Source organism: Megascapheus bottae, chromosome 21 (genome assembly GCF_031878675.1).
Source record: "Megascapheus bottae isolate mThoBot1 chromosome 21, mThoBot2.hap1, whole genome shotgun sequence".
Taxonomy (NCBI): Eukaryota; Metazoa; Chordata; class Mammalia; order Rodentia; family Geomyidae; genus Megascapheus; species Megascapheus bottae.
Window position 1 is genome coordinate 33,188,940 of NC_143529.1, and position 27,159 is coordinate 33,216,098.

A 27,159-nucleotide genomic window follows, 5' to 3' on the forward strand; every position below is an offset into this window, starting at 1 on the left:
GTCACTCTGCACTGGGAGACTGGGTTAAGTGTGCCTCTCCCATGTGTCCCATCGGGTGGCATTGTTAAAGTAATAACTAATGTTCTGGATTTTAAAGAACTTTTATTTTATCCTGGTTACAAAAGTAAGAGCCACTGAAACAATTCAAACTGTACATAAACACAGAAGCACCTATATGTCCCAGGTGGTTCAGGCATTTTTCTAGGCGTCGGTCCTTGGGTTCACATAAACTGAGCTGGGATCTTTCCACACACTTTTTTGGGAGGGGTGCTGGTCCTGGGGCTTGAGGTAAGGGCTCGGGTACTGTCTTTGAGTGTCTTTTACTAGCACTTGGGTCACAGGTAGTTTACTGGACATGATTGTCTTAGGGGTTCTTGAGATCCTCAGATCTCAGCCTCCTGAGTAGCTGGGATTACAGCCATGAGCCACCAGCACCCTCCTCTTTCGATGACAGCCACACTACTATGGCCTCATTTAATTCAATTGCTAAAGTTATACCTCCAAAAGGATAGCTGGATTAAATTTTACCCTCTTACTACTATACAATGGAGATTTATGATCCAACATCAGTTTTGGTGGGAGACATTTAAGCCATAGCAACAGCTATGAATTCAGGTATTTAACAATTCCCTTTGTAGATGTGGTACCAGTTGATGATATGGGTGGGATTGTAATGCTACACTGAACATGCTCAATTCTACCTTAGTACTAAATCAGCATGGAAAGCCAAAAGTTGTAGATCACACCTATAATCCGCTACTCAGAAGGCTGAGATCTGAGGTTCAAAGTTCAGAGCCAGACTAGGCACCAAAGCCTGCAAGACTCTTTTTTTTTAAAATTCTTTTTTTTTTTTTGTCAGTCCTGGGCTTGCGCTCAGGGCCTCAGCACTGTTCTTGGACTTTCTCAAGGCTAGAGCTCTACCACTTGAGCCTCAGCACCACTTCCAGCTTTTTTCTATGTATGTGGTACCAAGGAATCGAACCTGGGTCTTCTTGCACTGCAAGACTCTTATTTCCAATTAACTACCAAAAGCTGGCAGGTGTGGCTCACCTGGTAGAGCACCAGCCAAAAGCCTAAGGGACAGAGCCTAGGCACCCCAGTACCTGCACATACGTGCACACATATACGCATGCGCACACTTCTGCACATATACATACATGCATGCACCCACACCAATCACCACGGAAAAGATGGTTTATAGGTTAAGTAGCACCAGGGGACCACTGTATTAAATGTTAAATGAAAGCCAGGTGCTGGTGGCTCATCCTGCAAAGCCTAGAGCTACTCCTAGCTACTCAGGAGGCTAAGATCTGAAAAAATCTCAGTTCAAAGCCAGTCTGGTTAGGAAAGTGCATGAGACATCTCCAATAAAATTGACTCCCTCCCCCCCCCCAAAAAAATAAAAAGCCAAAAGTGGAACTGTGGCTCAACTGGTAGAACACTAGCCTTAAGCAAAAACAACAAAAAAAGTTCAAGGACAACACCCAGACCCTGAGTTCAAGGCTTAGGGTCAATACAAAACAGGAACAAGAACAATACAAACAACAAGACTCTGAACACAGCCAAAGGTCAGGCCAGTCTCTGAAATGCACTAGGGCTTCTGCTGGAAGTGTCTGTGTAACGGAAGGCTCGTGAATGGGATTCCACGCCAGAACATGTCCTGGTTTTTGCTTCAAGGAGCCATGTGGCTCCTTGTCCCATATAAAGGTGGACAGGGAGGGCTGGGCGCGAAGCAGCATGCTGGAGTGGCTGGTAAGGGCACCCTGTGGAGATGAGGGAGTCTTCTGAGTTGGGACATGGGAGGAGAGCCTTCAAACACGCTGTTGCTACAAGAGGCTGGAGATTATGCTGGGAATTCACCTGCTAGTGGCCTTTCGCTTGATATTTACTTTTGAAGGACAGAACAAAAGTCTTTTCTGAAAGAAAGAGTGGATAAGGAGAAGTCATTCTGGAAGCTCCAAAGCTCCCCCTCTCCTGATGAATATCTGTATCTGGATACCAAACTGGCTTGACAGTAGAGAAAAGAAAAACCCAGCTGTCCCTGAACTCATTCTTTTGGATTTCATTTGATGATAAAATAACTTTTTTCCCCTGTAATTTAAACCAAGCTTTTCTTTCCCTCATCCTCTCCCCATGATTTTTTTTCTCTTTCATTTCCTCTTTAGATAAAACCCTTACAACTGAATCCCTGGGCTGTTTACTGAGTTATGGCTGAGCAGGGACTACAGGAAGAGCGTGCCAGAGGAGAGCCAGAGAGGCTTCAGACTGGGTGTGGGAAGACCTCCCAAGCGAGCTGGTCCTCAGAGCGACTTTCTGGGCAGGGGCTGTACTGGGCGGAGGTCTGAGATCTCCTCCTTTTGCCTCTCACCCTAGCTCATCTGCATCTAAGGGATGAACACAGGGGGATGGATGTGCATTCCGCTCTGAACATGGGGCTCTTTCTAGCTCCTACTGTCCAGTCGTAACTGGGAATGTCTTCACATTTCTGCCAGGGAAAATCTGCTCGTCCTTCTAGGACATAAGCCCTCCACGGACAGTCCCTGGTTAATAGAACACCTCCATCAAGCGTCTCAGGGTCTGTCCTTGGCAGTGGATGCTCTTCTTCCAGTCTTTGGACTTTTCTTTCTTTCCTTCAATTACAAATTCGTCAGGTGTGAACCATGTTCCCGCCGCATTCTGAATGCACTTCTCTGACAAACCTGTGAGAGAACACAGGGCATCACCTCTCACCCCGTTCCGACTGTGCCGCCCCGCCCCGCCCCCTGCAAAGAGGGACGCCTGTAAGGCTGGAGCAGCACGAGTCTTCTATCTTCAGATCACAGGGGCATGGTACCAGTATTATAGGGTCCACAGATCATTTTCTGGAGGATGGGACAGGTCCCTTTCCAGGACGTGGAAAGGTTGGGACATTCTACACCAGAAGGAATTTTTCTCTTTCCGATCAGTCAGACACACTCCTTCCCCTTCCAGGCCTTCCTCCATCCCGGGATTAAAGGCACAGAGGAGCAAGCAACTCACCTTGCTGCATTTTTTCCTTATATAAAACCCCCTTGGCATCACCACAGGTCACAGGCAGCATGGGAGAAAGAAAATCTTCAGTGTCATCTTCGGGCTTTTCTAAAAGGACAAGAGAATGGTTTGGTTATCCAGGCTTCACTTGCTGTCTCTGGAGGGCTGGCCTCGCTATAGGAACGGCAATAAAAACCCTGACACAAAGAAACAGGCATGGGATCAGGGAGTCTCCGATTAGTACACAGGAAGCCTCCCCTGGTTAGCAATGAACAGAGGAGTCTCCAGAGAATGACCCACCACGACCCCGACGTCAGACACAAGGTCTTGGAGAAAGCTCACTGGTCATGCACTCACTAGCCTGTGCCTTCACACAGCAGCCCAGCCGTCTGTGTGGACTATCCTAAATATCTTTTTTAATGTATATTTTTATTGTAATTAATCGAAGAGCTACAGTTACATTTGCCAGATGGAAGGCGCATTACTTCACACACACAGATACCCCTTCTCATATTTTTGTCCCCATTTCCTTTCCCCCAACCCCCTAAATATTTCTTTGTGCTCAAGTAGCCAGAGAAAAAAGTCTCTGTTCATCATCTTACTTCCTAACCAGGCGCCAGTGTAATCCTAGCCTCTCAGGAGGCTGAGACAGGGGGAATTATGGGTCAAGGCCAGCCTAGGCATGACACTTCCTTCCAACGAGAGAAAAAACAGAAGTGGAGCTGTGGCTCAAATGGGCACTAGTCTTGAGTGAAAAAAGCTAAGAGGCAGTGAGTGTCCAGGCCCCGAATTCAAGCCTTAGCACTGACACACACACACACACACACACACACACACACACACACAATCTCATTTCTTGGCTTAAAGCAAGACTTGGGTGGGTAAGCATGGACGGCTGGTATCAATCTTCCTGGGTTGCTGTCAGCTTTCTTTTGTTATTTCTGGGTTTTTTTGTTTTTGTTTTTGTTTTTGTTTTTTGCCAGTCCTGGGCTTGAGCTCAGGGCCTGAGCACTGTCCTTGGGCTTTCTCAAGGTTAGAGCTCTACCACTTGAGCCTCAGCACCACTCCTGGCTTTTTTGTATGTATATGGTACCGAGGAATCGAACTTGGGTCTTTGTGCATGCTTGGCAGACACTCTACCTACCAGTAGGTCTGTTTCTTCTTCTTTGAATAAAAGAAAACTGTGGAGAGTTCTAGGTTAATCTGCAAATGACCCCTGGAAAGATGTGGCAGTTCAGAAGCTGAGAGCAGGGATCCCTGGTTCAGGTTTAAGAGAAGTAGATCAAAGGGTTTGAGGGATATCACCATTGCCCCTCCACCGCCCATGTGGGTGAATCCATAGTGCAATGTGCTGGGTCTCGGGGGACAGAAGCAGGCTTTCTAGGTCTTCAGTTAGGACAGAGAAACCTTTACACCTGCAGGGAGTCTGGAGCCAAGTCCATCCTTTCTCTCCCCTCAAGCACTTAATAGAAGACTCAACGGAAAAGCAAGAATGCCATCAGGAAGTAAAAGAGCTCAGGGATAGTGCCCAGGGCTGGAGTTTAAGTCCCAGGAGCAGTGTGTGTGCGCGTGTGCACAAAACAACATCAGTGTGGAGTAGCCATTAATTACTTTGGTAGGGAAAAAAAAGAAAGAGAGAGAGAGAGAGAGAGAGAGAGAGAGAGAGAGAGAGAGAGAGAGAGAGAGAGAGAGAGAGAGAGAGAGAGGTGGTCTCCTGGGAAATGAGGGCGTAGCGCCCCTCAAAAGAACACCGAAGTGTGCCCAGCCCACGAGGAGCAGGTCTGCCACCAGGTGAAGCACGGAGTGGGGAGGGGAGAACTTTGTCCTCACACTCAGCCAGCTGGCACTGTGGGGTCTCCAGCTGCACAGGAATCCCTCTGGGGAGCCGGGCCCTGGGAGCCAGAGCTGAAGGCCTTGCAATCCTGGCTACCTCGGTGTGGGGCGCTGTCACCCAGATGGAACTAGAGACTTTCCGCTGCAGGGGGAGCCACACACGCCCTGGGGCCACTGGGAGAAGCTCTGCGTCCCGCAGCTGTCCATCTCTACAGCATGCCTTCTGCGTGATGAGCTCAGCACTAGGGCGCACACAGGTCTCGGATGTGCTTGCATGCAGGTGCAGAGGGGCCCTCGCTTCCTCCTGGGCCGTAGGCAGGTCCCGGGGGCTTGGCCTGCAGGCTGAGGACTTCCAAACCCACCCTGGCCCTAAATGCAGCTTTCTGGTTGGTTCCCAGCCATGCTGAGTTTGGCTCGCTTCATCTACTTATCTCAGCTAACATGTCCTTAGAGATGGAACCCGCAGCCCAGAGAGGCTCCCGGGGCTCTCCAGAACTGGCCTCAACATTTCCCCAGGGAAGCCACAGGCTGGGGTGAGTGTGGCCACATTAGTGGGTGTGAACAAGCGCACTGAGGAGCTGCAGGTAAGCAGTGACAGAGCAAGGGTTCAAGGAATAAAATGCACTGTAGAGGAAGGGAAGAGAAAGCCTGGAGACCAGAAGGGGCAGAATAGGAAAAAAAACACCCTAATAAGCAAGCTGAAGAGTAATTTTTAAAATTTTTGCTGCACACGGGAGGGGGGGGAACCCACGAAGTGAGAACTATGGGAGAGGAGAGGGGAGGCCTGGGGGCGGTGTAAGCTCACGGCACTCATCTGAGTTGAATTCCACGTTCATGAGAGTAGACGAAGGAAGAGGCAGAAGCTATGAGCTTCTGACGGACACATGGGGAAAACTGCCAGTGTGACAGAGCCCCTGAAAGACGAGGAAATGTCTGGATGTGTGTGAGGAAGAGACCTGAGCAAGAAGGAAGGAAAAGTGTTCCATGTCCAACTGACCTTATCATGAGAAACCCAGAGTAGACTTAGGAAAGGAAAATGGTGCCCCTAGGAAAACTAGCCAGCAAGTACTGAAAGAAGGGACTGCTACAAATATACAAGCCACAGTTTCACAAATAGTTATGCCACAAATGGGAGGGAGACTCTGCAGGTATTCAGCAGGCAGAAGCCAGCAAAACCGGCATTCAACTCTCTCCAGCATGAAGAATTACCTGTGTCAACAAGGCGGCCTTGGGTGAGAAACTGTCACCAGCTACGCAATGTTAAAGATAAACTGACTTCTCTATCTTAGTAATAAAAGCTTCTCAGGAAAGTTCAAAGCCAAAAGCAAATAAAACTGCAGTAAGTATAGCACGGGATTACTTTTCCTAACTGATTAAACAATAATCAAAGGAATAGTCCTACATAAAAAGTGGCCTAAAGCCAGGTTGGTGGCTCATGGCTGTAACCCCAGCTCAGGACTTCTTCCTTACCTACACCCATTCTTCATCCTAGCACGAAGTAGCCAAAGACTGACTTAAAGATTACAGATGGGCCGGGAGTTTGGCCTAGTGGTAGAGGCCTTGCCTAGCATGCATGGGTTCAATTCCTCCATACCACATAAATAGAAAAAAGCCTCAAATGATGCTGAGGCTCAAGTGGTAGAACTCTAGCCTTGAGAAAGTTCAAGGACAGTGCTCAGGCCCTGAGCTCAAGCCCAGGACTGGCCAAAAAAAAAAACTTCTCACTAGACCTGGGGTTCCTTTCAACAGACTCTATCATCTCATTTTCAAATTAACTTTCTCCATCTACTTTAAACACTTTGCTGCCTTTTTTTTTTGTCAGTTGTGGGGCTTGAACTCTGGGCCTAGGTGCTGTCCCTGAGCTCTTCAGCTCAAGTATATAGCACTCTATCACGTGAGCCACAGCGCCACTTCCGGTTTACTGGTGGTTAATGGAGGTAAGAGTCTCACAGACTTTAAGTGTCTGGCTGGCTTTGAACTGAGATCCTTAGATCTCAGCCTCCTGAGTAGCTAGGATTACCCATGTGAACCTCCTCACCCGACCTGACTTTGCTGCCTTTTAATTTCTAAACTGGTAGAGAAACAAACGCATACCACTAGAAGGCATCATCAGTGGGTCACGTGATGCACCCATGAACTCACTCCTGACAACACAGTGCCCCTCCAAACAGCACTGGTGCATCCTGGGTGGGTCTCCATTTCCCCCTTTTGGTTTACCCATCTACTCACCCTGCGGCAGGAGGCCCTCCACACACAGCCATCCAAAGGGCAGACTGCATTGTCAGCCTTACCCTCTGCGGTGGACTTCTGAACATAGTCCATTTTTGAGTCATCAGCTGAATCGGAGTCATCCTTCCTCAGAGTTTCCTGATCCACCACCTGGGCCTTCTCTTGGCCTCCTCTCCCAGATGAGGCTGCCCCTGGGCCAAGAGTGGCTTGTGAGTAGTTTAAATCAGGGCAGCAGAGAGTCTTCCTTCTCAGACTAGTGACCTCCCTTCCTGTTTCCTGTCCCACCTCTGCGAGCATTCTGTACCTCACGTCTCCATTTATTTCCTCTGCGTATCTTCCTTACTCCAAGCCATCCTTTTCTTTTTTTGGTAGTGGTTCTGGGGCTTGAACTCAGGGCCTGGGTACTGTTTTTGAGCTTTTTTTGCTCAAAGCTGGCACTCTTAACAGTTAAGACACAGCTCCGCTTCTGGCTTTTCCTTGGTTAATTGGAGATAAGAGTCTCACAGACTTTTGGGCTGGCTTCCAGCCTCAATTCTCAGATCCTAGCTTCTTGAGTAGGTGGCAATATCCTGCTTTTGTCTTCCTGAGTGCGTTTCCGTAGACTCAAAGGGGATTATCTTAAGGATGAGAATGATCCCTTCTGTCTCTCAAGTGGCTACTCCGTTTTGTCCATCTCCCTTCCACTTCTGTTTTGGGCCTCCCACACTAGAATGTGGGCTCCATGTGGGCAGGGGCATGTGGGCTTTGCTTTCTTCATGAAACCAAACATAGCTTTAGCGTAAGCATCTTGGGTGAATGACTGGGATACAGGCAGCGTCTGTTTGTTTGTTTGCTTTTAACTTTGGGCTTGGGTGCGGTCCTTGAGCTTTATCTCTCAAGGCTAGAGCTCTACCACTCTCCGTCACAGTGCCACTTCCGCCTTCTGGGGGTTAATTAGAGTCTTACGGACTTTCTTGCCTGGGCTGGCTATGAACCTGATCCTCAGATCTCAGCCTCCTGAGCAGCGAGAATTACAGGAGTGAGCCACTGGTGCCCGGCAGGTTTTAATGTCAGCAGTAGGTGTTTTCCTTTCAAGTGAATGACAATATCCCAGAGTTCCCTGGGATCACTGACAGCAGGTTCCCAGAGACGGGGACATGCCACCTAGATTGACAAGCCACTGCCCAGCCGAGGCCATTTGAGAGACTTCTGAGAGGGGAGGGGAAGGGAAGGAGGAGAATGCAAAGGAAAGAAAAATCCAGTGTCATAGATGCTTTTATGCTGCATATAGCATAGCTTCCATGCACAGGGAAGGAACGTTGGCAGGCAGGCAGGAACTGGGGGAGAATTCTGACGCTCTGCGGCTCCAAGTCCAATCCCACTTTGGAATGTGCTGGTGGATTTCATTTTCCTTTATTTATTCCTCCTGCTTTTGTCCTAATCATGTCATCTGAACCTCAGCATTGTCTGATGGCCTGTCACCTCAAACTCCACTTCTTCCTTATGGTAAGAGAAAAGCTCCTGCGTGTGACCCAGTTACTCAAGAGGCTGAGGAGCAAAGTCTAAAACCAGCCTGAGACTCTGATCTCTAATTAACCAGCGAAAGCTACAAGCAGAGCTATGGCTCCAGTGGTACCAGTGCCAGACTTAAGTGAAAAAGCCGAGTGAGAGCAAGAGCTCTGCCAGACTTGAAGAGACAGCGAGGAAAAGGGGGGTAGGGAGGGAAGGAGAGAGAGAGGGAGGGAGGGAGAGAGGGAACGGGAGTGAATGAGCAGCCTATCCTTTGGCGGTTGATTTAGAGGACAGGGCTGGATGGGTCAGGCTCCCTCGTGAACTGGGGGTCTGGAGGCTGAGAGGAAGCCATGCCAGTTGGTTAAGTGTAGACCTAGAGGGCGGGGAGTTTGGCCTAGTGGTAGAGTGCTTGCCTAGCATGCACGAAGACCCAGGTTCAATTCCTCAGTACCCCACATACATAGAAAAAAGCCAGAAGTGGTGCTGAGGCTCAAGTGGTAGAGCTCTAGCCTTGAGAGCTCAAGCCCAGGACTAGTAAAATAAAAAAAAAAATGTAGACCTAGATAGACACCAGCACAGCAATGACTTCTCTGATTGTCTTGCTTACCTTTTAGAAGTCTTTTTTTCTGTCTTCTTCTTGAAGTTGACCAGATACATTTCTTCTTCTTCTTCTTCTTTTCTGGAAAAAAAATATTTTATGGCTACAAATATTGACCCACCCACCAGAGATAACAATAATTTTTGTTTTCCTTTTTTTCCTTGAGACCAAGTTCACTATGTAGCCCTGGCTAATCTCGAACTCTCAACTCCCCTGTCTCTGCCTCCCCACTGCTATGATTATAAGCTGCTCTACTATGGCCTTCAATACTCTCTAAGCAATGTTTTTCCTGCTTTCTATCACTTTTAAGGAGGCAAGAAATCCAACCTATGAGGGGAAAAAAAGCCTTCTCTTTTTTTGGAAATAAAGGAGTTAAAAAATGTAACAGAGAGATGTGAAATATCTAGCGTTTAAAATGTGTCACTCAGGGAGATTAACACCGAGCAAGACACGTGGTGTTCATAAACCGCTTTGTTAAATAGCACCTACTTTGTACAGCTAAATTAAAAATATATAAAATGTCACTCTTTCATATTAATCTGTGTTTAAGAATATAAGATAGGACAAGGAAAAGATTATTTTAGGTCATGGATATTATAAAGCTTTGCTTAGCTGAATTTAAGGCCAGATACTATGCAAGAAGATAAATTTGACTGCTTAGAATATTTAGAGGGCCTCATCTCAAGAAACATCCTGGATTCAGAGCTGGACACATTCTCAGCAATGGTGATAAGACCCCCAGGGGTACAGAACTTGGTTCTTGGGAAGTTTGAAAAAATGATATATGCGTGCCAGGCGCAGTGGCTCACATCTGCAATCCTAGGTACTCAGGAGGCTGAGATCTGAGGATCAAGGTTCAAAGCCAGCCTGGGCACAAAAGGACCTGAGACTTATTTCCAATTAACCTCTAGAAATTGGGAAGTAGGGGTAGGCTCCAGGGTAGGGAAGTGGCCTTGAGCTGAAGAACTCAGGGACAGCGCCCAGGCCGAGTTCAAGCCCCATGACCCACCAAAAAAAAAAAGAAAAAGAAAAAAGAAAAAGAAATTATATATGTGTTTATATAACTATATAATATCAACATATATATAGCCACACAGACTATATGTATATATGTATATATGTAACAGTATACACACACGTATATATGGGAATATACACATTTAACTGGGGAGAGCTGTAACTGGGAAATAAAAGCTACGAAGGTTCCTTAGGGTAGTAATGATAAAAGTTTGACAAACACTGATTTGAAATACAACAGCCCCAATTTGGGTTTCTAATGACTGAGCTCTGAGGCCTGCAGTGTCAAATCTTTACCATGGGTGGTTTTTGCGGGGGTGCAGCGTGTCTTCTGGGGTGTTGTCCCTTCATTCACTTCTGGAGTCTCATGGCTATTCTCTGAAAAGAAGAACCAATGGTACTGGGTGCCAGTTGCTCACACCTATAATCCTCAGCTCGGGAGGCTGAGATCAGAGGATTAACATTGGAGGCCAGCCTGGTCAGTCAAGCTCACGAAACTCTTAAAGCCAGATGTGGAGCTGTGGATCAAGTGATAGAGCACTAGCCCTGAGGGAAAAGGCTCAGTGATAGCCCTCAGGCCGAGTTCAAGCCCCAGAAATGGCATGAGTCACACACACACACACACACACACACACACACACACACACACACACACACACAACCATTTTTCCTTTCCCATGAGAAGTTCCAGGGGGAATCTCCCCAAGACCCTAGAAGAATACACTCCAGACGAGAGGTCTGGAGGCTCCTTACACACCTGTCAGAGGAGACGCGTTGCATCACCTGTCACTGTGCCTGTCTGCCACGAGGGGGAGGAGCTGAGCAGCTAGAGACCTCACTATCTGGAGGAAGTCACCAGAACTCTGTGAGCCTCTGGGGGTGGGCTCACCTTTTCAGGATTTGCCTTTTCGATTATTTCAGCCTTTGAAAAAGAAATAAAATCTAAAAATTATTAATTTAGGGCTGGGAACATGGCCTAGTGGTAGAGTGCTGGCCTAGCAATGCATGAAGTCCTAGGTTTGATTTCTTGGTATCACATACACAGAAAAATCCAAAAGTGGTGCTGTGGCTCAAGTGATAGAGAGATAGCCTTGAGCTGAAGAGTTCAAGCCCCAGGACTAGCAAAAAAAAAAAAAAAAGTCTTAACAGACTTCGCTGCCTGGGTTGCCTTTGAACTGTGTTCCTCAGATCCACGCCTCCTGAGTAGCTATGATAACAGGTGTGAGCTACTGGCACCTAGCTCCTTCTACTGTTCTCCTGTACACTGCACACACGCACTCACACACTTCAGAAAAGACCTACCCAAATGGCAGATTCCATGGTCAGGCTTACCCTCTGGGGGAGGAGTCTGGGCACAGCCAGTCGTGGCTTCTTGAACCCTTTCCAACACATTCAAGTCCTGGGTTAAGTCATCTCTCATTGGAGTCCCTTGGTTCACTGCCTGGAGCTCCTCTTGGATTTCGGGCTCGGGTGACAGTGCTCCTAGACCATGCAGAGATTTATGAATCCTTCAAACTGGGGTCCCCAGTAAACCTCTCCCCCCTTTCATTAGTAGCTTCTGACGCCCAGCCTCTTCCCTGGCAGATTTCTGTACACCTGTACTCACTTTCCTCATTCTCTTTCTCTATAATTACTTCCCCCCGCCTTGTCTTGTGCACACTTCTTTCTCCTCACAGACTGTCATCTCTTCTTCTTTCAGGTGCTACCTACTGGATTTAACCAGATAAATGCAGGAGTGGGGGGGTTCCCAGAGCAAGCAGAGCTTATTTCCTGATTCCTGTTTGTGTGAACCCCTACTCTGTGAGGTGGCCACATCCGAGAATACAGCTACCGTCCCATGGTCTGCTTGGGCAGAGGGCAGAGAGGAAGGGCGGTATTAGCAGGACATGTGTACGATGCAGAAGAGATGCAAAAGCGGGGGAAAGGGCAAAGAACTGAAGAAGGGAGAGGCAGACTACAGTGAAGGGTAACGGCGGTGCAGCTTGCATGAAGAGCAGCTGTCAAGCCAGGATGCAGAGTCTAGTCTTGGTCACTGCAAGACAAGGACAGCACAGCCTTGCAAGCTGATGTCTCCCAACATCTCTCCTACATATCTAGACACAAGTTCCGGTGGAAGTGGTTGTGGCTAAACACTGATGGGACCCAGCCCTGGTGAGACGTTCAAACAGGGAAGGTACAAAAGCAGGCCGGCGTCAGGGGAACGCGAAGAGCCTAACAGTGACTTTAATTGGCAAGGTGAGTTTGTTTCTTCCATAAAAAAAGAAAAAAGAACAACGTCAGAGAAGGTGACAACTCTGAGAACAATTAAAGAATATTACTCGCCCCCTCTTCTTTTTCTTTCTTTGCCAGTCCTGGGCTTGAACTCTGGGCTGGCATGCTGTCCTTGAGAATTTTTTTTTTTTTTGCCAGTCCTGGGCTTGAGCTCAGGGCCTGAGCACTGTTCTTGGGTTTTCTCAAGGCTAGAGCTCTACCACTTGAGCCTCAGCACCACTTCCGGCTTTTTTCTATGTATGTGGTACCGAGGAATTGAACCCAGATCTCTGTGCATGCTAGGCAAGCACTCTACCACTAGGTTAAACTCCCAGCCCCTCCTTGAGCAATTTTTTGCTCAAGGCTAACGCTCTACCACTTGAGCCCCAGGGCAACTACCAGCTTTTTCTGTGACTAATTGGCGGTAAGAGCCTCATGGACTTTCCTGCCCCGGCTGGCTTTAAAGGGTAATCCTCAGATCTCAGCCTCTGGAGCAGCTAGGATTACAGGCACAAGCCACAGTGGCTGGGAATTATCCTTTTTTTAAAAAAAAATAAATAAAAGGTATGTTTATTTTCTACTATATTATATATTTTTTCTCTCTAAATTCTGAAACATCTTTGAAGATTTTTTTAGTAGTTTTCTTTTTTTGCTGCTGTTGTCTTTCTCGTGGGGCTTGAACTCTGGGCCTAGGTGCTGTCCCTGAGCTCTTCAGCTCAAGGCCAGCATTCTATCACATTGAGCCACCGCGCCCAGCTGGGTTTTACTTTTTTAAGTTTCAGTTTCTCTGCCACTGGCTTCTTTCTGCTTCTATCACCACAAGTGTGCTTAGGCTCTCTAGGGCTGTGTGCCACACCCAGAGCCCCCTTCTCTGAATATGATCTCAATCTTGCAGTATGGCCACCAATCCCTCCTGCAGCTCTCCCTCATGCTTCCTCCCTGTCTGCTTCACTGAATCCTTCTCCTGGCCATTCTCTCCTCCTTCCCCTTCCCTTTCTTTTGTGTGCTAGCACTGTGGCTTAAACTTAGGACGTGGGCACTGTCCTTTTGCTTTTTTGCTCAAGGCTGGTACTCTACCACTTGAGCACAGCTCCACTTCTGGCACTTTGCTAGTTAATTGGAGGTAAGAGCTGTGTGGACTCTTCTGTCTGGGATGGCTTCAAACCACGATCTTCAGATCTCAGCTTCCTAAGTAGCTAGGATTACCACGGCTAGCTTCTTTTTGAATTTGCTGGGCTTTGGGTGGTCTCTTTTCTTGCAGATCTAGATATGTCTACTTTTTCCTGGATTCTCCTGTCAGTACTCTCTGACCAGCCTTTCCTCTGATTGCTTTACTGAAGGGAATGAAACTTCTCTCAGCTCCTAGCACTGCTGGCCTCCCGAGACACAGAAACGCCCAGTGTACAGGGTACGTTTGCTTCACCTCTACAATTTTCTCTTTCTGTATCAGGAGACTAGAATGGGTAGCATCTGTCCAGCTCAAATGCCTGTTTCCAGAGGCAGAGTGGCTCCCCTACTACAAGGCTTCCAGGATAGGCCCAGGAGGACCAGTAGGCCTGCTTTTCTCTAGGACGTCACATGTGAACAGTGATGAAGTCCCGAACTTGGACTCATCTTTACTACTGTGGAATTTCCAAAAGGTTAGAGGGAAGATCTAGCCTCTTTTCCATTTCTTTTTCAATTCTCCCTTCAGTAGGAAGGAAGGATGGCTGTCCATCTTGTGTATTAACAAAAAAAATCCAGCCAGGCACGATGGCTCATGCCTGTAATCCTAGCTACTCAGGATGCTGAGATCTGAGGATCAAGGTTCAAAGCCAGCCCGGGCACAAAAGGACCTGAGACTCTTATCTCCAATTAACTCCTAGAAAATTGCAAGTGGGGTTTGGCTCAAGGGTAGGGCAGTAGCCTGAGCTGTAGAGCTCAGGGACAGCGTCCAGGCCGAGTTCAAACCCCATGACCCATCAAAAAAACAAAGCAAAAACAAAACAACAACAACAAAAAATCCATCAAGGTAAAAAATCCATCTCCCTCCCTCCCTTACCAATGAAATGTCATCTGCCGCCTGAACAGGAAATTCCTACCTATCTCTAGTTCACTCTTTACACGGCAGCAACATGGAGGGTGACCAAGTTTAAAGTCAGGTAAGTGACCTGACGGGGGGCCTGTCACTGCTTAGATCATTACATGTAATGAAAAATTCAACATGCCCAGGCTGCAAGTATGGCCTAGTGTCTACAAAGCCCTGAGTTCAATTCCTCGGTACCACATGCATAGAAAAAGCTGGAGTGGGGCTGAGGCTCAAGTGGTAGAGCTCTAGCCTTGAGAAAGTCCAAGGACAGTGCTCGGGCCCTGAGCTCAAGCCCAGGACTCGCAAAAAAAAGAAAAAAGAAAAAAAAGAAGCAACATGCCTCCCTCTAAGCTGGCCCCTACCCTGTGCCAGCCTCCAACCTCCAGCCTCCGCATTTCCTCATCCTTACCTCCTGCGCAGGTTTTCTTCTGGTGTTTCTTTGGAGTTGGACAGGTACTTCTTTTTCTTTTCCTTCCTAGGAAAAAGTAAAAGGAATCTTTTAGAGGTGCAAACTTAGATCTTCCAATTGTGACTGTCAGAGACACGCAGTTTCTAACCAGAGGTCACGAGTGACTTTATGTCAACAGAGGAAGGAGAAGCTCTAAAGTAGCAGAGTGGGGTGAGCATACAACTCGATTCTAGAAGTTTGGGTGGGAAACAAAGGGGAGGAGGGAAGGCAGATTCAGTTACGAGACACGTCAGAATGTAGGATGAGCTACACACAGTGCCTTATGGGAGAGACAGTGAGCATCAATAAAGGAAGGGCTTGGGGTGCCATGGCGTACTGCCCCAGAAAGGGCAGAGGCAGATGGGGTGAGGGGTGTGGGAAGGGAGGGCATTCTCATCTGACAATACAGAGGTATTAGAGGAGAAGACAACTGGAAAAATAGAGCTGAAGGTTTCACAGGATCATGGCCAAAAGCGATGAATTACGTAAGACTCATGAAAACCGCAGTGCCATCTGGCCAGCTGTGTGGCTTCCTAACAAAAACTACTTTCAGATGCAGAGTGCAGAAAACAGACAAGAAGCTGCATCGAGGCAAGGCAGGTTAAGAAGAGGGCAGTCAGTTTCTGAGACTTATGAGCTCGAACTGACTGTCCACTTGCCTCAGCTCCCATGTGTGCTGCCATGCCTAGCACCTGTCAATGTCATTAAAGCCTTGGGGAAACGTGCAGCAGACAGTGTTTTTGCAGAAATAAACCACGCTGGGTCCCGTGGCTGCAGTCACATGATGAAGGCTTATGACACAACAGGATACAATAGAACTAGAGAAAGCAGAGCAAGATCCACCCTGTTGACTTCTTCAGGAGGGAGGAAGTCCTCATCTTTCTTGTTTGTCAGTGTGCTAGGTGTTTCCTGGAAGTGTCTATAATTCTCCCCAGAAGAGGTTGTGGATAGGAGGTGGGCACATGAGAATCACTAGCTCGCCTTTTGATTTGGGTGGTGTTGGTGATTGAAATTCGGGCCTTTCTTTTTTTGTGAGTGCCAATCCTGGAGCTTGAACTCGGGGCCTGGATGCTATCTCAGAGCTTATTTTATTCAAATTTAGTGCTCTACCATTTGAACCACAGGCCTATTTCTGGCTTTTTTGTTAATTAGCGATAAAGAGCCTCACAGACTTTTCAGCCTAGGCTGGCTTCACCCCACGATCCTCAGATCTCAACCTCCTGAGTAGCTAGGATTACAGGAGTGAGCCACCACTGCCTGGCGAAATGAGCATCTTTCATCTGCCTCCCTCCGGGAAGGTACACACCAATAAAAGACAGGTCCACAGGTTCCTCGGCAACACAGGGCCAGGCACTCTAGGCTGGGTGTGCTGAGTATTGGAATGTCTGTCTTACCTGGACTGTTTTGTCCTTCCTGGACGTGTCTGGAGAGAGGCAGGGCAGGGTTGGAAGGGTTGGGCCGTTCGTGTAGGATCTTATTGATTTGCTCTGAGGCTGCATGGAGCTCACTGACTCCAGGCGTACACAGCAGAGAGCTCAGTGTAGATGGATGGGGCGCGGGCAGCCACGAGGTCTGCAGGGAGCTCCCTTCTACTGGGCCGCTTGGTGTGGTTCTGCTCCAGTGCTCGTAAGACGAAGCTACTGGGGTTGGGAAAGGAGAACACGTGAGTACCCTTGAGACTCAGAACTGTCTAGGAAGGGCTGCTAACAGGACGGGACATTGACTAGGCCATGTACACAGACAGACCTGTCCTTGTAGCTATCTAGCTGGGCCCTTTGTTTCATTCATTTGATCTGGCATTCGGTGCTACAATAACTGCATTTAGTCTCAGATCCGTTATCAAATGTTTTAATATGTAAAGGCAAGTTGGACTTTTATGAGATTATTAAAAAAGCTATTATTTTAACATTAGTATCTTTGTGCATATGCCAGTACTAGGGCTTGAATTCAAGGCCTGGGCACTGTCCCTTAAAACCTTTTCTACTCAAGGAGACCACTCTACTTTTAGCCACAGCCCCACTTCTGGCTTTATGTTAGCTAATTAGAGATAAGAGTCTCATGGACTTTTTTTTTTTTTGCTGGGCTGGCTTTGAACCATGATTCTCAGATCACAGACTATTAAATAGAATTACAGGGTTGAGCCATCAGCACCCAGTTGAGAGGTTTCTGTTTTAATAAATACATATACATCCTTAGAGCAAGTAAGATAAAACACACATTCTCAGCAGAGTGGATTAGGACCTTTGTATCTTAGATTTTTTTGCTCTGAGCAGGCTCGGCCTCTGTGCTTTCTATTGTAACCCGAGACCTGGCTACCCTATCCCCAGGACGGTGGCTGCTGGTAGGTTCCCCTACATGGCACGTGCCCAGCTTTGTTGGTTCTTCTCTGTCATTTATAGCAGAAGAAAAAATGGTCTCAGCAGTGAACAGAAAGGGAAATGTATTTAGAAAGAGACCTAGAATAAAATCACCCAGCCAGTAAGATGCTAGAGCCCAGCAACACAACCACATCAGGGGATTCACATATCCCTGGAGTGCTACTCGAATTCCATGCCACCAGGAGAATGGGTTCAAGTCCTGCTGTGCCTGTCTGGAAGTGAACTTTCCCCTCAGCTCAAGGATTTCTTCTTTTATGGAGGATCCTAGGGATGGTGAAGAACCAGGGAGCAGGCGAGCGGGCAGCCGGGGACTCCAACGACAGCGCCCTTCCCTGCTCATTCTCCAGTAAGAGAACCAGAAAGTGCTTTCTCCCAAACCCTTCATGTATCCAGTTGGACACTGTCGATGCTGAATGTCACCCCAAAGTCCATGTGTTAGAAGCTAGTTCTGCAGGGTAGTGTCAGAGAAAGATGGTAGAGTGGTTAGGGTATGTCTGTGTCTTTAAAGGGGACTGTGGGGCCCGATCTCTCCTTTCTCTACCTTCTGGCCATCCGGTGAGCAGGTTTACTTCGCTATACACGCCTTTCATGATGTGCTGCCCAAAGCAACAGGCCAACCTACTGTGGGCTGGAGTCTACAAAATGATGCACCAAAGGAACTTTTTATAAGTGAACCATTTCAGGCATTTGGTTATAGTGATACACAGATGGCTAACACCAGCTTCTCATTCATTCTCATTTACTTCCCCCTTCTCTCTCCCACCTCTCTTTCCGTGTCTGTCCAAGAGGCCTCCCTTATTCTCAGCTTTCCTCCTTCCCTCAGCTGGACAAGCTGCCTTCCAACTGCTCTTGTTTGTATTAGTGGTTATGATCTTTGGTCCTGGCATTGAGAGATCCAAATAGGACGCCTGATTCTACTTCTAAATGAGCAAGTTACTTTCATACAGGTACGTCTGAGCTGTAACTTCCTTGTCTATTAAGTAGCTACTCATGACTTCATAATTCTCTTAAAGATCACACGTGAATAGCTAGGTATCAGTGGCTCACACCTGTAATCATAGCTACTCCAGGAGGCTTAGATCTAAGGATTGAGGTTCAAGGCCTGCCCAGCAGGAAAGTCTGTTTATTTCCAATAAACTACCTCCCAAAAAAGCGAGAAGTAGAGCTGCGGTTCAAGTGGTAGAACAATAGCCTTGCGTAAAATAAGCTCAGGGACAGCATCCAGTCCCTCAAGTTCAAACTCTAGGACTGGCACTGGTATGCACATGTGTGTGCGTGTGCATATGCACACACACAAGATCCCCATAAACTGGGTAGGACGATGCATTAACAAAAGAGGTATTTATTGTCTATTCCTATCCCTTCTTTTCCTGTCTCTCCCTGCCTGCCCTGGTTTCTAGATTTTCTGTCATCTATAGCATTCTCTAGAGATTGTCCAGTATATGAAATGCTTCTCTTGCCCCCAATTCATAGGGCAAGTAAGACAGACATCTGTGTCCTCCAGAAATCAGGCTTCCCCTCCAGATGTGCCTTGCAGCATCTGGCCCATTCCTTCCCAAGAAGAGTGCAAATCCCCAGACTTCTAGCACAGCCACCTCTCCCATGCAGAAAGCATTTGAGCGGGCACCTTACCACTTCCAAAGCTCCTGAAAATGACCAGGAGATCGGGATATTCTCGCAGGTTAGTTTGGCTGAACAATGTCATCAGAAATGTCAGGTTGAACGCCTTCTCCAGTTTGGTGAGAACATTGTGCACCACTCTAGATAAGGGCACCATATTCTCGCAGGCTTCCAGGGATTCCTTTGAAAAACCAACTGAAAGGATTAGTATGAATAACCAGAGCCCTGCATGAAGGGTTACACATCTGTGGATTCGGTCATGGGACTTGAATTCTGGGCCTGGGCACGGCCCCTGAGCTCTTCAGCTCAAGGCTACTGTCCTGCTCCTTGAGCCACAGTACCACTTCCAGTTTTCTAGACGTTAACTGGCAATAAGAGTCTCAAGGACTTTAGTGTCTGAGCTGGCTTTGAACAGAGATCCTCTTATGTCAGCCTTCTGAGTAGCTAGGATTATAGGCATGAGCAACCGCACCTGGCTTTTTGTTCGTTTTATTGGTCTGACTACATCTTTACTGTGTCATTAGAAAAGCTCAGGCTGGCCTGACTCAGCCTTTTGATTTTTTTTTTTTTGGCCAGTCCTGGGCTTGAATTCAGGGCCTGGGCACTGACCTTGGACACTTTTTGCTCAAGGCTAGAGCTCTGCCACTTGAGGTACAGCACCACTTCTGGCTTTTTCCGGGGAATTGAACCCAGGGCTTCGTGCACGCTAGGCGAGCACTCTACCACTAGGCCACGCTCTAGGCTCTGCTGAGTGCTGGGGTGTCTGTCATGAATCACTCACTCTGCTTGGCTACTTTTTTTGGGGGGGGAGGGGGTGCACATGCCATGCATACAGTGGTCCTGGGGCTTAAACTTAGAACCTGGGTGCTGTCCTTGAGCTTCTTTTGCTCAAAGCGAGTGCTCTACCACTTGAGACACAGTGCCCCTTCTGGCCTTTTTTGAAAATTTATAGGTGAGAAACTCTGATGGACTTTCATGGGGGAGGGGGAGGGGACGGAGTTGTACTTTGGAACTGGATCCTCAGATCTCAGTCTTCTTAGTAGCTAAGATTAGAGGTGAAAGCCACCAGCATCCATCTCTATTTTATCTCTTAAAGAGGAAATGTAGCCTCAAATGTAGAGGCAAGTTATCTAAATTAGAGAGGTCGCATTAGCCTCACATGTATTTGGATGCACAGTTATAGGAGTGAACTATCTATTCTTAAAAGTAAGTCTTGAGGGCCGGGAGTTTGGCCTAGTGGTTAAAGTGCTTGCCTAGCATGCATGAAGACCCAGCTCAAGTGGTAGAGCTCTACCCTTGAGAAAGTCCAAGGACAGTGCTCAGGCCCTGAGCTCAAGCCCAGAACTGGCAAAAAAAAAAAAAAAAAAGTAAGTCTTGAGACAGGTGTCGGTGGCTCATGCCTGTCATCTTAAGCTACTCAGGAGGCTGACATTGGAGGACCATGGATTCAAGGCAGGCTGGGCAGAAAAATCCCTGAGACTCTTATCTCCAACAAAGCAGCAAAAAGCCAGAAGTAGATTTGTGGCTCGGGCAATAAGAATTACCAGGCTTAGTTGAGAAAGCTAAGGGAGAGTACCCCAAGTCCTTCCTTTTACTGGTGGCTACATGCACGCACACATGCACATGCGTAAGTACGTACACACACACACACACACACACACACACACAATTTTGTTTTGTGAAGTTCATTTTTAGGTACATTTTAGAGATAAGATTAGATCTTGGGCCGGGAGTTTGGCCTAGTGGTTAAAGTGCTTGCCTAGCATGCATGAAGACCCGGGTTCGATTCCTCGGTACCACATACATAGAAAAAAGCCAGAAGTGGTGCTGAGGCTCAAGTGGTAGAGCTCTAGCCTTGAGAAAGTCCAAGGACAGTGCTCAGGCCCTGAGCCCAAGCCCAGGACTGGCAAAAAAAAAAAAATTAGATCTTTTGATGGGTGGAAGGTGTGCTGGTGTGAGACATTGTTTTGAATCCACAATACTGTCTCAGCCTTTGGGGTGATGGGATTACAGGCAGGCATTACCACACCTAGCTGGAAGACAGAAAGTTAAGGGAAGAAGGCAAAGTATGAGGACACTGCTGTACACTTCATTCTTTGGGGCCAGGGCAGATGCTTTCGTAGTGGATTGAAGCGGGAGCAGGCAGTGACTCTGGAGCCTCCTTAGTCTCCAAGCTGACCTGAGCTCACCCGAATGAGTTCTGGGGAATTTTATCAGTTGAGAGGATGCATGAAAGAAGACACAGAGCAGGAGAGAAGTGACTGCAAAACACCGGGCTCCTGCCAGGCTCACTGGGCTGGACCTCTGGGTACAAAGCAGTAGGAAGGAGCAGTGGTAGCTGCCTGCACTGGGGGAGGTCTTCCTTGGTGGACAAGATGGGCACTTGGCAATAAAGACGAATTAGATCGATGTCCTGGTACTCTGGGAGTCGTGCCACAAAATGAAGGCACAGATTGCCATGCCATGGAATAACAAAGGTGCTGAGAGGCCCCTGTGAGGAGCACTGGCTGGTGTGATCTAAACAAGAAGCTGGAGCTACCAAGCCGACACTGGGGAAGACTCTTTACCACTGGCAACCATTTCCTTTCAAAACCTAAAATTAAATGGAAACAGTGCCACTTATGTCCACTCGGTCACATCTCCCAGGGTCTGCCTGGCTCCCGCTGGGAGTCATCACCTTTCAGAAACTGGGATGGTTAGCCAGGCGCTGTGGCGCATGTCTGCACTAGCTACTCAGGAGGCTGAGATCTGAGGATCACAGTTCTAGGCCAGCCCGGGCAGGAAAGGCCACGAGACTCTTATTTCCAATTGACCACTATAAAGCTCCAAGTGGAGCTGTGGCTCAAGTGGTAGAGTGCCAGTCATGAACACAAAAGCTCAAAGACAATGCCCAGGCCCTGAGTTTAAGCTTGAAGACCACAGAAGAAGAAAGAAAGAAGAAAGAAAAGAGGAGGAAGAGGAGGAAGAGGAGGAGGAGGAGAATAAAACTGGGATGGTGTTGTATCAGTCACCCCAATTGGGTTGAGTGGCACCCCACCAAACAGTAGTATGTCCATTCGGAATCCATGAATGTGAAGTTATTCAGAGAATGGGTCTTTGTAGATGTAACTAAGAATCTCAGATAGGAATGGACCTTAAAAACAAGTGTTCTTTTAAGAAGAGAAAAGTGGACAAGACCCCGAAGAGAAAAGGCAGTACAGACATGGAAACAGTGGAAGTAGCAACCATAAGAGGAAGACAAAAGACTGCTACGAGCCACCAGTCACCGAGACCGAGGCAAGGAATGGGTTCAAACTGTTGTTTTTCTTTTGTCAGTTGTAGGGTTTGAACTTTGGGCCTGGGCATTGTTCCTGAACTCTTCTACACAAGGTTACCACCCTACCCCTTGAGCCACAGCACCACTTCCAGGTTTTTTCTAGTGGTTAATTGGAGATAAAGAGTCTCAAGGTCTTTAGTGACAGGGCTGGCTTTGAACCTCAATCCTCAGATCTCAGCCTCCTGCGCAGCTAGGATTATAGGTATGAGCCACCATGCCCAGCTAGAGTTTCAGTTGTTTTAAGATGCCTTGGCTCATGGTCATTTGCCATGGCAACCCTATGGTAATCTAAAATGAATACAAGTCCAGTGACATCCTCTCCTCTCCCTTCTGTGATAATGAATGTGCCCAAGCTGGGTTTCCATCATCTAGAAGCACTGGTGGGTCGTGATCTGAGTGCACTTGCTGAGGGCGGGGCCACCGTGGGAAGGGGTCCACGAGACTCACTCTGTACACCCTGTCCGTGATAAAGTTGCTGTCTCGGAGGGCCTCGAAGAAGGGAAAGGGCTTGTGTATGGCATAGGCAATCTCCAGCTTCTGGTAGATGAAGTGCTGAAGCAGAGCCTTCTCGGTGGCCTTGGTGACAGTGAACATCCTACAGAAAGAGGCAGGCTGAGTAAACAGGTGTAACACTCCAAGCGGCATGGGAAGCATCTGTGTTAGACCATCTGATGGTAGACATTATGGCCCCTCAGCTGTCTACAACGCCACCTACAGGTATAAGATACAAAGGCCACCCACAACAATCAAGAGCGATCAAGCACAGCGTGCACAAATCCCAAAGGAACCACAGGAGCCCAGCCAATGTTCAGTATTTCCCATGTACCATGCTTGCCTACGGGGTTTCATGACTGTCTCAGACCCCTGCAGGATGGTTGTTACTAATGCATCCATTTAAGGAAAGAGGCTCCTGACACACAGAGGGGTTGCAATGCCACTTGGAAGTGGTACAGGTGGGAACAAATCCTAGCCTTGTGCAGACTTACAGGTGTCCTATGTGCAATCAAGGTTAAAGTAGAGGGCCCAGGCTGCAGTGGAAGCCTTCCACCTCCAACGCTCAGGGAAAGGAAGTGCCCCAAAATGAGTCAAAAGAAACACAATCATGAAGGATGTGGAAAGTGTGATTAGCACCAGTATATACAATTAACATCAGTACAGGTGAGCTCTTGATTGAGGTATTTCATCTCAGAACAGACATGCACCTGATACGCAACCTTGAGAAATATGGATCATTTCTGGGCCATGAGAAAACTACTACAGAAAAGGTATAGATGAGGGCCAGAAGCTTGGTCTAGTGGTAGAGGGCTTGCCTAGCATGCCCAAAGCCCTTGGTTCGATTCCTCAGTACCACATACCTAGAAAAGCTGGAAGTGGTGCTGTGGCTCAAGTGGTAGAGCTCTAGCCTTGAGAAAGCCCAAGGACAGTGCCCAGGCCCTGAGTTCAAGTCCCAGGACTGGAAAAAAATAAATATGATATTCTTAATAAATTATCATGAATATGGAAACTAACAAACTTCATTTTCCCAGAAGTTCTTTTCTCTCTTTTTCTCTCTACCTTTCTATTTTGCCAGTCCTGGGGCTTGGACTCAGGGCTCAACACTGTCCTTGGCTTTCTCAAAGCTAGAGCTCTGCCACTTGAGCCACAGCACTACTTCCAGTTTTTTCTGTGTACGTGGTCCCAAGGAATCGAACTCAAGGTTTCATGCATGCCAGGCAAGCATTCTACCACTACACCACGCTCCCAGCCCCTCCTCCCTCTCTTTCTTCAGAGCCAGTCCTGGGCTTGGACACTGTCCCTGGGCTTTTTTGATTAAGGCACTATATGACTCGAGCCACAGCTCCACTTAGTTTTGTGTTTCATTAATTGAAGAATCTCACAGACTTTCCTGCTTAGACTACTAGGTTTGGACCACAATCCTCAGATCTCAGTCTTCTGAGCTGTTAGGATTATAGGTGTGTACCATAATTACAAATGCCAAGCTCCTGCCCCCCCCATCCTGAGGCCTAGGATATCACTAAAGGCTGTACATGACAAGTGCTCTACCACTGACCTACCTCCCCAGCCCCACTTCAAGATTTTTTTTTTTTGCCAGTCCTGGGCTTGAACTCCGATCCTGAGCACTATCCTTGGAGTTCTCAAGGCTAGAGCTCTACCATTTGAGCCATGGCACCACTTCCAGCTTTTCTATGTATGTGGTACTGAGGAATCAATCCTGGGTCTTTGTGCGTGCTAGACAAGCACTCTACCACTAGGCCAAACTCCTGGCCCCTCAAGATTTATTTTTTAAGTAAAACAAGGATCCCCTATTCTCATTTTAGTTTGATATTTAAAATGATACTCACTTATAATTAAAGACTTTTTTCAGGGATTTAACCTTAGTGGCAGACTGAACCTCTGTTTCTGTCTCCCCATTCCCTCAATCCTTTTATATCCGGCTGAGTAAAAGAATAATCCAAAACAGTGCTGGATCACCATATAAAATGACCTGACAGTGGTCTTCAATCATGAAAGAATCCTTGGAAATAGAGAAGGGGTGGGAGGAATCGACTTATTTACAATAAGGGAGGGCCTACAAAGATAAGCACTTAAACACTGGGTAAAATCCAAAAGAACCCAGGTTAACAATGAGGCCATGGGTAGTTAGGGCCTAGGACTGCATTCAGGATGGTTTGTAATGGAATTCAGATCCAGACATTGCCAGCTCCCTCTTCCTTCCACACTCATTCCTAAAAGATGAAAACGAGGGACAGAGATGACCTCACACAGCCCATCCTTTGCCACTGCAGAGCAGAGTGTCCCCCCAATAAAGTGGTCTTAAGACAGATATTGCACCTCCTACATAACCATACTCCTGTCGATACAATGCTAAGGAACTCTTCAAATGAGTAAGCAAAAGGAAAACATCTAAATGAAAAAAAAAAAAAAAGATAAAATGCAAGGCCTGGGGGGTGTGCCTAAAAAAAAAAGGCAGCAGACATGCAGATCAATACAAGATGGAGTGCCATGGAGATGAACCACACATAGGCCCTGGCTGACAACACACAGCCTTGGTCAAGGTGGAAAGGTACGCGCGAGCTTGCCAGACGCGTGGGCTCGTCTGCACGTTTCCTACAATGCGCATTCCTTTGCTTTCCCTCCCTCTGGGAGCCGAGCTGTGATGTCCACGATGGCGGCGGCAGAGTGTGCAGGCAGGGCCTTCCGCTTGCTGGGCAGGTGCTCTACCACTTGAGGCACAGCTCCAGCCCCCGGTCTAGGAAGTGCATTTCCGGTAAATGACCACGAACTTGTCTTAAATGCATATATCATAGATATCTAGGTAATGTGGAGAGGGTGTTCGTGACACATTGGAGGAAAGTCAACCCATCCTTCCTTCTTTGCCTCTGGAGTCGCTGGCCCAGTGGATGGAAGCGGGGCTGGGGCTGGGGTCGGGGCCGCTGCACTTCGGGGACGGAGCGGGGAGCCTGCCCTGTCGCCCGCCAAGCCCCGATCGGCCCCTCGGCCTGGCTGGAAGGCTCTGGGAGTTCACGCCCCGACCTGCGCGGGAGCGGCCGGGTCCCGCGTCGAACCCCGCTCCGGGCCGCCGGCTCCACTCACCTGGACGCCGCACCGGCTCTCGCTCAGGCCGCTCCCCCCGTGGCGAGGCCAAGCAGGTGGCGGGAGGGCGGGGAGCGCCCGGAGCTCCGGCCGGAGAGGGCGGAGGGCCGAGGGCGGCGAGCCGGCTCTGACTCAGCCGCCGAGCGCCGGGCGCTGCCGGAGGGAAAGTGAAAGCAGGGGCGGGGCTGGAGCTCTGCGCAGGCGGCGCAGCCTCGGCGCCGCCGGAGGGGCGTGAGGGGGCGGGGCCTGTAGAGGGCGGGGCCTGGAGGGGTGGAGATTGTGGGGCTGGGAGGTGGGAAGGGGGCGGGGCCTGGAGGGGTGGAGATTGTGGGGCTGGGAGGTGGGAAGGGGGCGGGGCCTGGAGGGGTGGAGATTGCAGGGATAGGAGGTGGGAAGGGGGCGGGGCCTGGAGGGGTGGAGATGGTAGGGATGGGAGGTAGGAAGGGGGCGGGGCCTGGAGGGGTGGAGATTGTGGAGATAGGAGGTGGGAGGGGGCGGGGCCTGGAGGGGTGGAGATTTCAGGGATAGGAGGTGGGAAGGGGGCGGGGCCTGGAGGGGTGGAGATTGTGGGGCTGGGAGGTGGGAGGGGGCGGGGCCTGGAGGGGTGGAGATTGCGGGGATAGGAGGTGGGAAGGGGGCGGGGCCTGGAGGGGTGGAGATGGTAGGGATGGGAGGTGAGAAGGGGCGGGGCCTGGAGGGGTGGAGATGGTAGGGATGGGAGGTGGGAAGGGGGCGGGGCCTGGAGGGGTGGAGATTGTGGGGCTGGGAGGTGGGAAGGGATGGAGATGGTAGGTGGAGGAGGAGGCCAGGAAACTGAGGGACTGGGGAGGGGGAGGGGGAGGAGAGGAGCTGAAGTGGGGGAGGGGAGGAGAAAGGGAGGAGGAAGGGAGAGGGAGAGGAGAGGGGGAGTGGAAATGGGGGAGGGAGGAGAGGGGTTGGGGAGCAGGACAGGGAGGGGAGGGGAGGGAGAGAGCAAGTAGCCCAGCCTTGATTTAAGACTCCTCAGGACTTGACCTCACTCCACACGTTTCTGGGGGGAGTGATGAATGTGGATTGGGAATGCATTTATTAGAAACTGTCTCTTGCTTTTTTCTCGGCAGCATGGATTTTGAACTCAGGGCTTCTCCCATGCTAGGCAGGCTGGCTTTCTCCCACTTCTTTGTTTTGTTTTGTTTTAGGCTGTCATGGGCTTGAACTCAGGGCTTGGGTTGTTGCCGCTGAGCTTTTCTGTTCAAGGCTAATACTCTACCACTTTGAGCCAGGACTCTACTTCTGGTTTTAGGGTGGTTAACAGGAGCGAAGCATCTC

The 27,159-nt window shown here is 48.7% G+C and overlaps 1 protein-coding gene across 5 annotated transcripts; it reads right to left on the reverse strand.

The window, feature by feature from the left end:
- Nucleotides 1–601: 601 nt before the first annotated feature.
- LOC150048889 (interferon-induced protein 75-like) lies at nt 602–25,980 on the reverse strand. 5 transcript variants are annotated; one of them, XM_090354999.1, is made up of 11 exons: nt 25,852–25,980; nt 22,705–22,852; nt 18,954–19,122; nt 16,338–16,583; nt 14,905–14,970; nt 11,480–11,659; nt 9,170–9,241; nt 7,134–7,262; nt 3,019–3,117; nt 2,557–2,699; nt 602–1,916 (listed from the first exon to the last, which is right to left on the reverse strand). In XM_090354999.1, exons 2-11 carry the CDS (start codon nt 22,849–22,851, stop codon nt 1,857–1,859), a joined length of 1,311 nt encoding a protein of 436 aa, XP_090211125.1. In that variant the 5' UTR covers nt 22,852; nt 25,852–25,980; the 3' UTR covers nt 602–1,856. The 5 variants fall into 5 exon arrangements, with proteins under 5 accessions (XP_090211125.1, XP_090211122.1, XP_090211123.1 ...); XM_090354996.1 differs by lacking the exon at nt 25,852–25,980 and having other exon boundaries at nt 22,705–22,943; XM_090354997.1 differs by lacking the exon at nt 25,852–25,980 and having other exon boundaries at nt 11,510–11,659; nt 22,705–22,939.
- Nucleotides 25,981–27,159: the final 1,179 nt, after the last annotated feature.

What these genes read in the sequence shown, in the direction of transcription:
- LOC150048889 (XM_090354996.1), bottom strand. Translation starts at nt 22,911, where the DNA reads ATGCTTCCCATGCCGCTTGGAGTGTTACACCTGTTTACTCAGCCTGCC. An exon ending in GGAAGGACAAAACAGTCCAG is followed by an intron (nt 14,971 to 16,337) that starts GTAAGACAGACA and finishes ACTTTTTCCTAG; the next exon opens with GAAGGAAAAGAAAAAGAAGT. An exon ending in CCCTGAGACGCTTGATGGAG is followed by an intron (nt 1,917 to 2,556) that starts GTGTTCTATTAA and finishes TCTTTCTTTCAG; the next exon opens with AAAAGACTTTTGTTCTGTCC.